Source organism: Netta rufina, assembly GCF_964035555.1.
Source record: "Netta rufina genome assembly, chromosome: 4".
Classification (NCBI taxonomy): Eukaryota; Metazoa; Chordata; class Aves; order Anseriformes; family Anatidae; genus Netta; species Netta rufina.
Window position 1 is genome coordinate 54,394,354 of NC_140127.1, and position 15,348 is coordinate 54,409,701.

A 15,348-nucleotide genomic window follows, 5' to 3' on the forward strand; every position below is an offset into this window, starting at 1 on the left:
ATCACTCTATTGTATGATACAGCAGTATTTGGAACTATACAGCAGAAGTGTCTGCAACAAAAGCAATCTATACAGAAAGTTTCTAGAAATGATAATGGGAAGGAAGGACCTTAGCTACTACAGAGATAGTGTGTGCATAGGGGAAAGATCCTGAAAAATGATTATGCCTCAACATGCTACGAATTGCAATGGAAGTAGTCATCAGTACTCTGTTGTAGCATAGCTTTGTGGTATCTGGGGGGGAGTGGGGTGGAGGGGGGACATGCTACTTTATTTTTCCATAATGTGATCTAATGTATTTCTTGCTATATGTGCAAATGGTTCCACTTCAGGGTAATGCCTAAATAAAAAAAAAACTTGTTGGCTAAATACTTCATTTTTAGGGAATGACTAATCTCCTAATGTGCTTTATCTGAGACAGGGAAGCTTCTCTTGAAACTACTCAAAGTTATTTTGTTACCTGAGATATTTTGTATACGTTCTGTCCTTAAAATGACTATTTTACTAGTCAGAGTCAAGTACTTACATATCATTTACAAAGCATCATTGCAAATGGAAGAATTGATCTATGGTCAGTTCTCCAGACTCAGACAAACCTCAATCTCCAGTATTGAAAGGGAAAAGCATGCTCCATTTGTTTGGTTTTTAGGGGGAAAGGTCACAAAGGAAATCATGCTAAAAAATTTAGCACCATAACCGTAACTTACATGTTAAAAACTGAGTCCAACGACTTTCCAAATTCCACCACAGTTTCAAATGGTTTTCTTTCTCTTCTTTTAACTATACTTACTATTTGGCAGTTAAAAATGGAAAAGCAAGATCCAACCATTTTAAATAGTGATTGCTTTTTTTTCTTTGCTTGTTTTTAATTTTTATTGAGAGTTACAGCAGCTTCAAACAGTAGTCATAAACATGACAGAACCAAACTCTTCTTGGTGGTGGCAGGTGGTACAATGACTGGCAGCAGCCACATCCCAGGAGGTTCAGGCAGGGTGATAGGAAAAGCCTCTTCAGAAGGGTGGTGGTCAAGAGAAACAGGAAAGTCTCCATCCCTGAATTTTTTCAAGACTTCGCTAGATGAAACCATTGCTGGTCTGATTTATGGTTAGTGATAGTCCTGCTTGTAGCAGGAGATTAGACCAAATGGCATCTAGTAGACCCTTTCAACCAACATTTTGTATGATTCTGTGATAACTTATTTGCAACTTCATGTTCAGTTTATTAATCTACTTATATTAAATGCGCACAAATAATTTTGAATACATCATGACAATATACTTGCTGAGATCACATGGAATTTAAAAAGCAAAAAAAAATTCCCTGTTTTTTAATGACTATATTTAAGCATTTTTGTTAATTTTAGAGCTACTGAAAAAGATTGTTATTCAGTAGCTTCTAAATATTTTTTTGACCTGAGAAGCACTCTAGATCATGTTGTGTTATAAAATATTCTGTTATTAGCTGGGTTGTACATGTAAGATCAGAGGAGAAATTGATTCCATTCCATATGTATGAACTAATGTAATAGGAACTAGGGAGAAATTGAACTTGTGTGTGTCTACTGTTATGAAGACTAAATACAGCTGCCTTTTTCCTTCTGCTTGCTTCAGGGATGTCTTTACCTTTGAAATCTATTTAATGTCAGAACGTGTTTTTCTGTTTGGAGCTGAAACTGCATATTCGCAAAGAAAATGGACTTGGGCGATAGCTAAGGTAATACTGATAATTATCTTTTCCAGGCCAGGAAGGCCAGGAGCCTTTGCACAAAGAATAAAGTTTCATTGTTAGCTTAAAGTCCTCTGAGAAGCCATTCTTGATGAACACTGGTCTGTCTTGTGTGTGGTGGTTTCTAGTGCAGCAGGAAGAAGTAACTTCTGTGATTTAATGTTTGAAACAAGATAATACAGTAAAATGGAAAAGGAATTGAAACATTTTAATGCTGACTTTAAGAATATCTTAAAGGTGCACTGGTGTGGTATGAACCATATGAATTTATTTCAGTTAAGTTGTTTATGCTTGCCATTCTATTCTTTTGTTTGCTGAAACGCAACTCATAAAGCAGTATTTCATAAATGTATTTGATACAGTACCAAATGTTAACAGTCACATTACTACTTAAATGTAGTTTAAAAAGCAAAAATATTTGGATTGTGGAGTGTGAATGGAAAAAATGTGCTATATCTGTTTTTATAGTTTAAAGTTAATGTATGTATAGTTTTATGAATGATAAACCCAACAGTCTTATTTCTTTAATGCAGCTTTCATCTTTCAAGCTTATAGGTTTGCAGTGTCTTTTTTTTTTTTTGGGGGGGGGGGCGGGGGGAAGAGGGTTTTTTTCTACATCTGACTCACCCTGTTTTGTTTGGTAGCATTTTGTTCCCCCTGTGGCTGAATGCTTACTAGAGAGAGACTGTGACCTGATTGGCCAACTGTACTACAAGGATTGCCATAGCCTGGATCAGTGGAGAAAAGGCTGGTTTGCTATAGAGAAGTCAAGCCTTTACTTTTGTCTTGAAATGGAGAATGCTCAAGAAGATTCCATATATCTAAGGAGGCTGCAAGAACTAAGTAAGAATTTTGGTTAAAATTTAGAATTCAGGAAATGTTCTACTGTTAAAGACATTTCTGTTACATTTTAAAATCATGAACATTAGGGAGCTCACCAAACAATCCTTTGCATGAGTCAGATGCAACTCTCATCTAAATATGGTGTTGGTGAAGTTTGGTCTTGGATTTTTATTTTTTATTTTTTCCCCTACTTAGTGGCATATGCTGGAGATGTTCATGGGTTCATAATGAATGAAGACAGTTTTTGTTCCAGTTGCAGCAGTATCTTTCTTACAGCAGTACAGAGTGGAATAATAACGTATGACCTTTTGGGATTGTCTCATATTTTTGACACTGCAGACTTGCTAACTGCAGAACATCTTCTTGAGATGATTGACAGGCCTAGTTTTAAAATACTCAAATACACTGGAAAAATATAATTCTCTTGGTGCACTATTTCAGACTAATAGACTTTTCCTTTTTTTTAGAGACTAAAAATATTCTTTGTTCAATATCATGACATAGAAAAGATTATATTTATACAAATGGTCTCCTATGACTATTTTTATATCAATATCTGTAATTGTTTTGAATCCTCTTTGTGTATGTATCTGCCTTAGTTCCTTTTAAGGAAAAAAACAAGGGAACATTGTTTCCTGTGTTCTGTGAGAAAGGAAAATAAACTAGTGTTTTATATTAAACTAACATAGACAAGGAAGCTAATTTAGGTTTTTCTTGATGATGCTCTTTGCAAATACTGTCAAATTGTGGACTTTTGAAGGAACTTGCCTAAATACCATTGGACTTCTACTGTTTATTTACTGCCACCTTATTTTTGCTAACTACATTCGATTAACTACATGGTGATCTTTAATCAGGAATACTCTTTTAGCTGTCTTTTTCAACTAGCGAATGTTCTTTAAAATCTCAATTCAGAATTAAAAGGCAGTAAGAGAATTATTTCAGTTATTACTTTTGGTCTTACCCTTAAAATCATATGAGCAACCAAATCTGCTTGTATCTCAAATATAGAAACAGCACAAATACTTAGCTTTGGGTAGAAGATCCTTTTTGCTTGTGTTTTTACTATTAGGCAATAGTAGTATAACAGTTATTATTCTTGGAAAAATTATATACTGATACTCTTTTCTCTGATTTTCTCTGATTTCTGTTTTCCCCAAAATAAATCTTCTCTGCTGTTAAGAAGGCTGTTTTGTGTAACTGAAACATGCAAAATAATAAATTGTCAGTGGAAATAGTCATTTATCTTCTCGATATGTGACTTATTAAATGTAAATAAGGACAGGAGTGTGATAAAATCATGTGACATACACCAGAATGTTTGTTGAACTTCACTGATGTTTAGGACTTTACTGTCTCAGGACTAGGTGAGATAAAATGTGGATGATCTGTAAAATCTAAACACTGAAAGGATTTTTGAGCCTTTTCAAAGTTTTGACTTAATTTACCTTCTTTAGTATAGTGCATTGTGATGTAGTTTCACAAGAACTGTTATGGAAAACTACCCAGATATATTGTCTCTATTATGTATAACTTAGGTGTTTTACAGAGCACAGAAGTGGTTTTTATTTATTTATTTTAGTAGAAATAGCATAAAATGATGTGAAAAAGGGTGGCAGTGATCTCCACAGTGTACTTGAATTTTCTCTAAGATACATTACTGTAAATACTTGCAGCTAGTAGTATGCAAATCAAAGGATTCAAAAATCCCTTTTACTTTTGAATCGTGTCCTATAAAACTCATCTTTAACGAGTTTTAATTTTAGTACAAGTATGTATTCACATTAAAAAGTACTTCTTTAACCCTTATCATTTTCTGCATTGCTTTTTCCTGTAAATTTGATGGTATTATGGTCTTTTGTGGAATATTGCTCCTATTATCAAGCGGCATTCTATATTTGAAATATTTAAGAATTTGATGCTCCTTTTGTCACTGAAGATCATTTTGAAAATGTCTGTGTATACATTTGTATATCATCTGAATGTGTGTGTGCTTTGTTTTCAGCAATCAGTAGTGCGATGCAAAATGGAGAAAAAATAGATGTTCTTCTCCTTGTTGAAAAAGGAAGGTAAGCTTCCCATCTGAATAAAGCTTTGATCTACTTTTATATTGATGTCTTAAAATTCTTGCGGATCAGTCGTGGAGCTTTTTCTCTTGCAGTTGCTAGAGAGAGTAAATTTAAAGACTTTTTAAATTAGGGAAAGGCTTTGTGTATTAATTAAGTTTTATGCCCATGTCAGGAAGTGCTAACAAATACTGCTTAATTAAATGCAGTTTTCCTACTGAGAAAATTATTCCCATTCAGATTAGTTTGCCAATAATGGTGTCTTCAAAAGGACCTAACTTTTTTTTACCATGTAAAAAGGGGTACTCTGGAGCATTTGTAAAGAAGAGGGTAACTCTTTGGAGAATTTATCACTACTTTTTTTTTTTTTTTTTTGTGCTCTCATGCTTAAATCTGTGCAGGTCAGAATCAAGAAATATATGTGAGTCCCCTGGTTAGTCTTATTGTAATGCGTGATCTCACCTAGCAGCATGTTAGCCAGAAAAAACATACTTGAGAGGTAAATATGATCTGTCTGCCTCCAAGTAGGTCTTAGTATTCTGCTGAGATAACTCTATCAAATATTGTGATATAGGATGCTGAAACTTGAAGTGAAGTGCAGTATTTCACTTCATATATGAAGTATCATACGAACCCATCATATACGGATACTAATTTAAAGCTGGAAGTTATTGAAAATAATTCTTATTTTGTACTAGATGTTCTTATTTCAAAGATGTATTGCAAGCATTTGTGTAGGAAATGGTGCATTGTTTACACAGTCTTTTGAACAGTTGATAATAGGTTATTAAAGGAAGATTGCTTGCCTCTCTGTTGAGGAAACATGAAAATCAGATGCCTTTGACATCTATTTAGAATGAGAGAAACTTGTTGGAGAAACTCATTGTAAATTGTGTGTTCTGAATTTTAATTCCTTCTAAGATACTGTTTAAGTTTCAGAATTCAGTAAATAAATCAGAAACAAACACTTTTTCCTAGTTGATGCATCTTTTCTCTCTAAGAAGTGCTTTGAAAGATTCAGCATTGAGCTACACAAGCCAACTAGGGAACCTGAGGTGTCCTACTCTCAAGGTTCAGTCCAACAGATGAATACAAACCATGTACCTGATTTCACAGATATTAGTGCTGAGCAAAACTTCAAGCTCCAGGAGCAGTTTTATTATTTCTTTCATTGTAATATTTCTGTCAAGTGAGGATAGGTTTTCCCTGAACTCTTCTAATGGAAATTGAAGATATTTGAAAATAATTTCAACAAGGGCACTGACTGATTTATGGTGACTATGAATATGTTGAGTTTTTCTTCACTGAAATCTTCCCTAAAAATATAAATGGGTAACGTTCATGTTATCTTAACCATTAAAAGCCATATGGTATATGAGCTTTGATATACTAATTCTTATTTAGGATATTGTTCCAAAAGTATCCACGTGTTCATCACAGTTGCATGATATTGCATCCTCTAGTGATGAGAAATTTAATGGATGTGGGTGGGATGTGACTAAGTATCAAATCACCTTTATCTTCAGATTCATTTTTTAATATAAAAAGAAAATCAGTAATCCTTGTACCACTTCAAACCCTAGGTAAATTAGTTAATATCTCTGAGAAGTCAATGTCATCTAAATAAATCATAGTTCCTAGTTTTTTCTGGTTTTGTCTGTTATTTTATATCAGTGATCCTCTAATGCCAAGTTTGGCATAGATAGTTTCTTTTAAGTGATAAATCTATATACTGAGCTATTGACAATTCTCACATTGATTAATTGATTAGTCTCTTAAACCTAGAATAAATGACAATCTCAAAAATCGTTATGTCAAGAATGAATATAAAAACAAAATAAGTTTTTTTTCCAGAATTAAGAAGAGTTAGAAAATGGAGGGAAAAAAATACACAACTTCTCTTGCTTACAGAAGTAAAAGTTGATGTCTTAGCATATATTGCTGCATTTTATTAGAAGAAATTATGAAAGTCCTTTGAGAATTTTCATACTGAAGCTCATACTGTTCTTCTGTTGCTTTTGTTACTGATTTCACTGTTTAACTTCCCATTTATTACAAATCCTCATGCATTTTTTTTCCAAGGATCAGTCATTGGGTTGATTAATTAGAGATCATGCATTGTGTATCGTTCACCTTTTTATTTGACCATTTTCTGTTGGTTACTGTAGGCAAAAGGATAACTTGTAACAGACTTCTCATTTAGGAGTGATTGCATACCAAAATAATTGGTTACAGAACCAGTTTCCAAGTCTTACTGCTGAAATAACTGTAGTATCATAAATCTAATAAATAAAACTTAAATAAAATAAAATACTTAGCAGTACAGTTATGCTTTTGTTAAAATCATGGGGTACATATGTTGATTTGATCCATAACTACTTGTAGGCAGATTTTACTATTGATTTGGGACTGCAAGGTGTAGATGATGTCAGTTGCTCTTCCCCTATCCACCAATGCTGTAACTCCACCACAGCAGAAGGCCACCAGATTTGTCAGGTTCACTGTCTGCCGTTAGTTAAGTCATGTTGGCTGTCACCAATCACCTCCTTATTTTCCATGTGCCGTAGTATAGTTTCCAGGAGGCTCTGCTCCATGATCTTTCTAGGCGTTAGGTGAGACTGACTTGATCTTACACTGAAAATAACTGTATACAGTCATTTTAAAATATATATTTAGTATATGTAACTTACTGCTAATTCTCCAGTGCCATACCTCAAGCAAAAACAGTTGTGCAGACAGATGCTTTATATTTTTTCCTGTGATTTCTTAAGCTCACTTAGGTGTGAGTGTTTTCAGATCATAATCTGATCCATGCAATGGTGGTTTTTTTTATTCCTATTACAATTCTCTTGTAGTTAGCTTTCTTACTGTACGTAATGAATCTTCCCTTCAAACTGGCATAATTTATGTTGATGGTTCCATAATTAGATTTTCTTGTTAACCCTTTGACTATAGCAATAAGAATAAAATGCAATTATGAGCACAAAATTCTAGAACCCAGAAATAATCTAAACATAAGACTCAGATGAGTTACATGACTTGTGCTTTTAGTAATATGTCCTGGATATAAGGCCCTTAATATCCTTTAAAGAAATATTTGCTGGCAATTGCTGTATATCTCTAATTATTATTGAAACTGCCATGGTTTAGTTGCAACTTGATTATTCTTATGTAATTTGATTGCAGTGCATACCATTTTAGTACATGTAGATTTGCTTGAAATATGCAAATGATTCAGATGTACTTCAAAGTTGCCTGAGGGCCCTGGGCTGTGCTATCTGTTTCTCAGCCTTTCTCCCTGCAATTCTACCTGGAATCACATAATATCACTGCTTTCCCAATGCAGAGCTCTGCAACAAAGAATACTGACATAGCAAACACCAGTGGACTTTGCAGGATATGCCAATTAAGATGGGCCTGAAGATCAGCCAGCAACCTTTGCACTGTTGTGGATGAAGTGTGCTCATGTATTTTTTTTTCTGTCTTGTTACCAGTGCAGGAAAAAGTGATGGAAGTCCATGATAAAGTTGAAAAGATAACAGTAGCTGCTTTTATGTTGAGAGTAGCTGGTCTTTGACTCCTGCAACCATTTGTGCCAATTTAGTTCCCTCAATTCACTGAGATTTGTGAAATCTGTATTGCTGGGATTTCTTGTTTGTTTGCTTGCGTAATTGAATTATCAGTTTCTCAAGTGTGGATTGGTGTGTGCTTCACACTTAAGAGGGCAAACAAACACTGCCATTGTTCATATGTAACCATCATTGCTAATGTTTTTATGAAGTGTATTCTTTTTTTTCTTTTAACTGGAGGAAGTAGTACATGCATAAAGCGTTTGGTTGATATTTCAGGAATGCATTCTAGGTTAGAATTTCTGAACAAAGTAGTTGTTAGTCTGCATGGGTTGTAGTAGATCTTTGTAAGTAATCTTTTTAAGATCTTTGCAGTAAAAAAATATTTTAAACATGATTACTTCTGTAAGCTTGGAAGTATTCTTACATTAACCTGATCAATCATGGTACATGGGGCATCAGTGCACTGTGTATATATGCTTAGTCTGGAACCTTATATAAAATATAACTGTATATAAATAACGGTATATTAATAATTGCAGTTTGCTCAGTGAGAAATCTATGTATTCATTTTTACTACTTCCACAGATTTTTTTTTGTGGACAGAGATGATGGCATTGGCATGAACAGCAGAAGCAAACTCTACAAAGCTGTCTTACTTTATGAAGTTTTGTAGAAGACTTCCATTGTGCTTTGAGGGGATTTTCATTTTTCTGCTAGTAACTACTTGCCCTTTCCTTTTTATGCCACCTTCCAGTTTCATGGGGATCAATAAATGCCCTCTAAGTGTTGTTAAGTTTGGCTGAAAGTGTTAAAATTCAAAGGAATACTTAAAGTACTTGTTTGTACATTGTTACATGTTCTTGTGATTTAAATGTATCCCAGGTATATTTTCTTTCTGCCAAAAACGCTGCAGTTTGATGTGAGGTTTCTAAGCAGTTTGACAATACTTTGAATACTTTGAATTCTGAACTGGGTCTGGCATCAATTTTATTTCCCATTCTCCCTTCTTCTCTTTCATGGTGTTGTAAATGCTGAATTGCTCCCTGACTTACCTGACTCTCATGATTGACTGCTCTGGAAATTTTTTTTGACTTGGCAGCAATAGTTAACTCTTGGACAATAAGTAGTTGCCTTCTTTGAACAACCCACATTCTACAATACCAGCAAGATCTTTCATGTTTGTTTTCTTTTTTTTTTTTTTTTTTTTTTTTTTTAAAGAGCAACTACTCTTTCATAAATGTGGTGGTGCTATAGGACCACTATTTAAAAGGATGTCCCCTTTTCTTTGATAATTACTAAGAAACTTCATCCTCTATGAGTTTAACTTGACACCTTTTCAAATTTTAGAAAACAATGATGGCATCATCTCTGGGTAATTCTTATAGTAGTGATAGTAGTGTGTGTTGTGTTTTTTGCTTTTTTTTTTTTTTTTTTTTCCAGATTTATTGAGTAGATGGGAAGATCTGTAGAATTCAAGATGTTCTTTTTGACGTAGTTTAGGTAATTTGTATATCATTACAGTTAATTGACAAGCACGTGATTGAGACTTTAATATTGTTGTGAAGAAAAAAAAGCTAGATACGCTAAGAATAGCTTTGAAGTTTACCACACTACTCATTCATGGATATATGGCTTGAATTTCCTCTTTTATTTAGAAATGATAATATTTTCACTACTTCCTGTACATATCATAACTCTTTAGATTAAAATATAAAATAAAATTACTCAGGCTTCCATTTCTTCTTTTGCATAATGCTGTAATGTGAATACAGCTGTCTGTAGGGGAAAAAGACAGTAGTACACATAATGTGTGCATGCCTTGTGTTGAGAAACAACATAAGTCTTTTCTAATTCAGTCTTAATCTTTGATCTGTGAGTAATTGAACTGAAGGAATACATTAATTGACAGACTGTTTCCACTCAAAGTGTTACATTTCTTCTTTTGTATGGCTATGGCAATACCGCAGCATGTCAGGATGATGTTTTCTGGAAGCCATTGCTTGAGAATCACTCTCGGATCCATTCCAACAGGTCTTTAGAAAATGTTTGGAAGTTAGGCGTACTCATTTTGTTGTACAAGTTTGTGAGCTTTACGCGGACTACGGATTTCTTTTAATGGAAAACAGAGGCTGAAAGTTTTTATTAGCTAGGCATATGTAATTAATATGACTTTCCAAGTCATAAAGTAGAAACTTTTTAAAAAGGGACTTCAGGAAGTTGAAGTGTTTCAGTGTGCCTTACTGTGCTGCTGAATGGTGTATCCTGAGACACTTCAGATCTTGGGTCTGTTTTTGTTGCACTGACTGCATCCTTGTTTTCTGTCAAGATAAGAATGCTAAAATGGAAATGGTTGAAAAAGCAAAATAAAGACACAAATCAAAAATGGGGAAAAAAAAAAAAAAAAAGCAATTCTTTCACTACTATATAAAGTTCTTTTTCCCCAGATAATTAAAAAGAATATTTGTTTACATTTTGAGGAAAGTAGTTTCACTGAAATTTGGGAGAACATTCTAACTTTTCCTAATTAGAAAAAAAAAACGTCCATGAGGAAAATGTTTCCCACGCATTTCTTTACTGGTCCACTGGTAAGATTGCTTAGATGGTAAGATTGTAAGATTTTAACACTTAAAACAGTTGATTATATGCATACATACAGGTGAGCATGCACTCTTAAACTGTTCAGTTTTGTAGCTGTTTCCTAGAAGCTATTCTGACAAGGTTAAACAGGAGGTTATTGTAGCAGGTTTAAATAATCAGAGCAGGACCATACTTTGAGATAGCAAGTAATTAAGGCGTAGTGTTAATTTATTCTACCTCAACTTAGTTTTTCCATATGTGTTCCTGAGTTCCTTAAATCTCTGATTTCCCAAGGATTTCGATACAGGTGAAGGAAGGAAATTCAGTATGTCTCAGCTACTCTATAGAAAAGGGGGGTGGGAAACAGAAAAGAAAGTATGTCTTGTCTAGTTTTGAAAGTTGTCTGTAAATCTTTTATTTCATTCTTAACTGTGACTTGGACATATGAATGCAGGTTGCAGGAGGAAGACTGAAGAGTAATTATTGTTGTTCAGGTCTTTTCAAAGGTTTGTGACACGTCTCTATATGGATCCTCGATGATTTATTGTGACACTGCTAGTACAAATGTAGTTGGAGAAAAAGGTGCTGTAACAATAGGCAACCGTCACAATTCTGTGTGGTGGAAGGTGCCTTGTTATCTTATTCCGATATTTCTCTAGACAACTTCTGTGCTGTTGTAGAATATCATCACATTTTTCTTTCTTTCCTGCATTCAAAATATTTTTAAACTTTTCAGAACACTGTACATCCATGGCCATACGAAGCTGGATTTCATGGTCTGGTATACTGCAATTGAAAAAGCAGCGGGTACAGATGGTAATGCGTTACAAGATCAGCAGCTCAGCAAAAATGATGTTCCTATTATAGTGAACAGCTGTATAGCATTTGTTACACAGTATGGTAAGTATAGTAGTTTTTATTCAACCTAATGTCATTTGTATAATACCTATACCACAGCACCTTCAGATCTTTTTGAATAAGTTTACGTATTACCCAAAGTAAAACCAGATCTCCGGTTAGCCCCACCATTCCTTGATGTGATGGTGAAGTACAGTGCCATGCATCTGAGAATAAGCAGTCTGTGGAAGTACAGCTTGAGAAATCTCACTCACAGACACGTTTGTATTTTTAAAATTGATGCTGTTATCTGATGTATCTCAGCTTTTGGCTCCCATGCCTCAGTGCAGAGCACCTTAGCCTTAAAAATAAGCTTCGTGAAGCAGGAACAGAAATGGCCTGATCATAAAATGCGAAAAACTGATAGTAACTGTGAAATCATGTTCAGTATTAAGGCTGCTTTTTTTTTTTTTTTTTTAGAATAGGAGCCTAAGGAGTTGTTTTTTGCTTAAGTAAATATTGCCAGCATAATTTTCCATAGCATTAGATCATATGTAGATAGTGTGTGTGTTGTTTTTACTGCTGCAGTTTAATAAGTTATCTTGTGAAATACTAAATACATACCAACCTTGTAAAACCTATCTTCAGGATAAATGTGTTTGTAACCTCTGTCAGTATGAGAAGGCCTAATTTATGTTTCATTGATTGAAATCTAACTAAATAACTTTGAAACGTGGCAACACAGCATTATGGTAAATAGTTGTTTGTGTTGCAGCTGTTGTCAAAAAAACATGAAAAAGTATTTGCTACATTATTTTTTAACTAATAGCAGTAGGAATAATTCTAACTATAGTTTATGCTGTTTCATGCACAGAAATGTTGTTAAAGCAGGGTAATGGTGCCCCCCAATCAGAAACATTGCTAGTGTAGGTTCTAGATTAAAATTTTATTTCCTGATTTTTATTTTTTTTTGAAACACGGGAAGTCTACATCTATAGATTATTTTATTTATTTTTTTTTTCCCCAGGATCAGGGTTACTGAGTGTTACAGGTTTCATTTAAAAGTTGAAGGAGTTGTATGTATGCATTATTTGTAGATGTACATATTTTCATCGTAATCAAAGCTTTGTCTTCAGTTGTGGCCTGTAGGTGACTGACAATATCAGGTGCCACAGCTGTTCCTGACAGTAGGAACACAAGGGTAATATCAAACAATAGTGCTTGTGGACATCACAGGAAGGGTGAATTGCAAGAATGTAAGACATGATTTCATAGGTTTTGACAGAATGCTGCTATATATTTGACAAATGCATAAGGAAAAAAGAATTTCGCTATAAAATGATACTCTTTTTTCAAGTGTGGAGAAGACAGGAGAAACTTCTCCAAAGAGAAACAAAGCCAAAGAATGGGAACGTACATCTATATCAAATTTCCACATGCTATATTCAATAACTTGACTGTGTTTTAGGCTATATTTTTATTTAATTACTTATTTTTTTAAAGTTGGCTTTGGTGTTTTCAGTCATTAAATACAAGAATACTGGTTGCCTGGTATTTTCCTTAACCTGAGGAAAATCGGAAAACAGGAACAGTATCTTGAGCCTTTTAATAGAGACGTGCATCAGGTTGGATGAATACAATACTGAGTCCAAAGCAAAGCTAAATTGTAGGGGAATAAAATAGTGGAAGTACTAGTAATGAAAGGATTCATGTTGCTTGTGTAGATGACATCAGAACTTCTCTCATTAATCGTGCCTTTTCAAACCATTGATTTAGGAAGTCACTAAGAGATCTAGGGATTTGAACAGCCTGTAAAACATTCCTGAAACTGATCCCAGGCTTGCTTAATTTTATGATGTGTGTATTTACAAAGATGTCTGGTTGGTTATGAGCAGACTTGGCAGTGTTTTCTCTAACAAAATATGTATGTGGAAAGGGTCAGAAAGATACTAGTAGGAGATGTGATCTGTTTGTCTGCCAGACATGCTTTTCATGTAATAAGGTTTGAATTTTTAGAAGAGCACCGAACTTTATAGATACTTATTTTTCTGTCTTGTATTTCTGTAACCTAGGTTTAGGGAGCAAGCAGATCTACCTCAAGAATGGCAATTCTTCTAATGTGGCTGAACTTCTGGAAAGTTTCAAAAAAGATGCAAGGAGTGTTAAACTAAGAGCTGGGAAACATCAGCTTGAAGATGTGACTGATGTATTGAAAAGTTTTCTTTCTCAAATAGATGATGCTCTTCTCACTAAAGAACTTTATCCATTCTGGATTTCTGCATTAGGTAATATTTGCAATAACACTCAATACAAGAAAGGTTGGTTGTAAATACTCATTACAAAATCTGGGGGTTTTACTAAATACTTGTCTGTATTGTTTGACAATCTGTGGAACAGTTGTAGCAGATAAAAATGTTTACAGTTTGGCTGAAGTAGACTCCTGTTACCCAATAAATCAAAACATGGCTCATTTGGTTGTTTTTGGAGAATGCTAACAATCAACTGCAAGAGATGAGGAGTTTGTCCGTTTTTCTTTTTCAGAAATCTGAGAGAAATAAGGGACTCAGAAGAAAATGTTTAAAATAAATTAAAAAGCATTACATAAACTTTGCAATTGCCCCAGTTGTGATTATTCTCTATAGCCTCTGTGCTCAATGCAACACAGAGAGCAGACTTAACTTAAAGGTAGAGAGCTGTGGCTGTGTCTCAAATGCGAATTCCCAATACTGGAGTTTCTATCATTGTCTACTACTGTTTCACTTATGTAGCTTTGTACAACTTTATTACTGCTTCCTCTCCTCTGCTGTCCTCTTACTAGTCTTACATATTTAGATCTGTAAACTACTTTGGAACTTGAGACATTTCTTCAATAAAAATAAAAAAGATGAAAAGGTGTTTTTGTTTCTTACCTCTGGGCACTGTTAAAGTAGTATCTACAAGTAAAGTAGCATCTACGTACGTAGATGTACGCACAAATTGCAAAGTTAAATATCCTTTGAGAGGAAAGAGCAATTACTTTCATAGAATTTAGTCTTAAGCATGAGTTCCTGCAGTTTAAATATAGAACTGTGTCTTATTGCTGATACTATTTCCTTGATCTAGTGTATAATAATAGACTTTGTTAATAGTAGGTTGTCAGTATAGTCTTCATGAAGAAAAGGTTGGTTGATAAACTAGTTTTAAATGACTAGATGGTGCAGAAACAGTTAATGAGAACTGTTGTTGGTTTTTGGTATACATTGTTATTAATGCTCAGTGATTATTTTTTTTTGGCAGATATGCAGAATGAAAAGGAACGTGTAAGGAAGTATGGAGCTTTCATTCGGACGCTTCCACCAGTCAATAAGGCAACTTTGGCTGCATTAATTGAACATCTTTACAGGTAAATTCAAATGATAGAATGTAGCAGAGAATTTTTTTTGTAATGTTTCTCAGTATAACTCTATCAAGAATGAAATTAGGATTATTTCATCAACTAGTAAGTGTCGAGCTTAACTTGTTGTGCTGATTAATTATAAATTAAAGGCTATTAAATATAATGTGTTTTTTTTTTCAGTTGTATTTTTAGTAGTAGATAACTATACCGGGATGGAAATTCCTTACAGTGGTAGAGGGCTGCCTGTATTTGTGTCTGAGCAAGTTAATTTTTGATGAATCTTCTTTAGGTGGATTCATTTAATCCCATCTGCTAGCCTAGGATTGTTGCAAATGGTTCTTGAGATTAAAAG

General features: G+C 34.1%; 1 protein-coding gene across 1 annotated transcript in view; it reads left to right on the plus strand.

The window, feature by feature from the left end:
• The window catches only part of ARAP2 (ArfGAP with RhoGAP domain, ankyrin repeat and PH domain 2), a gene marked incomplete at both ends in the record, with an annotated part of 116,143 nt that overhangs the window by 63,180 nt on the left and 37,615 nt on the right, over nt 1–15,348 (plus strand). The window contains 6 exons of the mRNA XM_084285721.1: nt 1,611–1,713; nt 2,370–2,568; nt 4,574–4,637; nt 11,520–11,683; nt 13,693–13,905; nt 14,897–15,002. Coding sequence (XP_084141847.1) covers nt 1,611–1,713; nt 2,370–2,568; nt 4,574–4,637; nt 11,520–11,683; nt 13,693–13,905; nt 14,897–15,002 — 849 coding nt within the window. The remainder of the gene's footprint in view (nt 1–1,610; nt 1,714–2,369; nt 2,569–4,573; nt 4,638–11,519; nt 11,684–13,692; nt 13,906–14,896; nt 15,003–15,348) is intronic.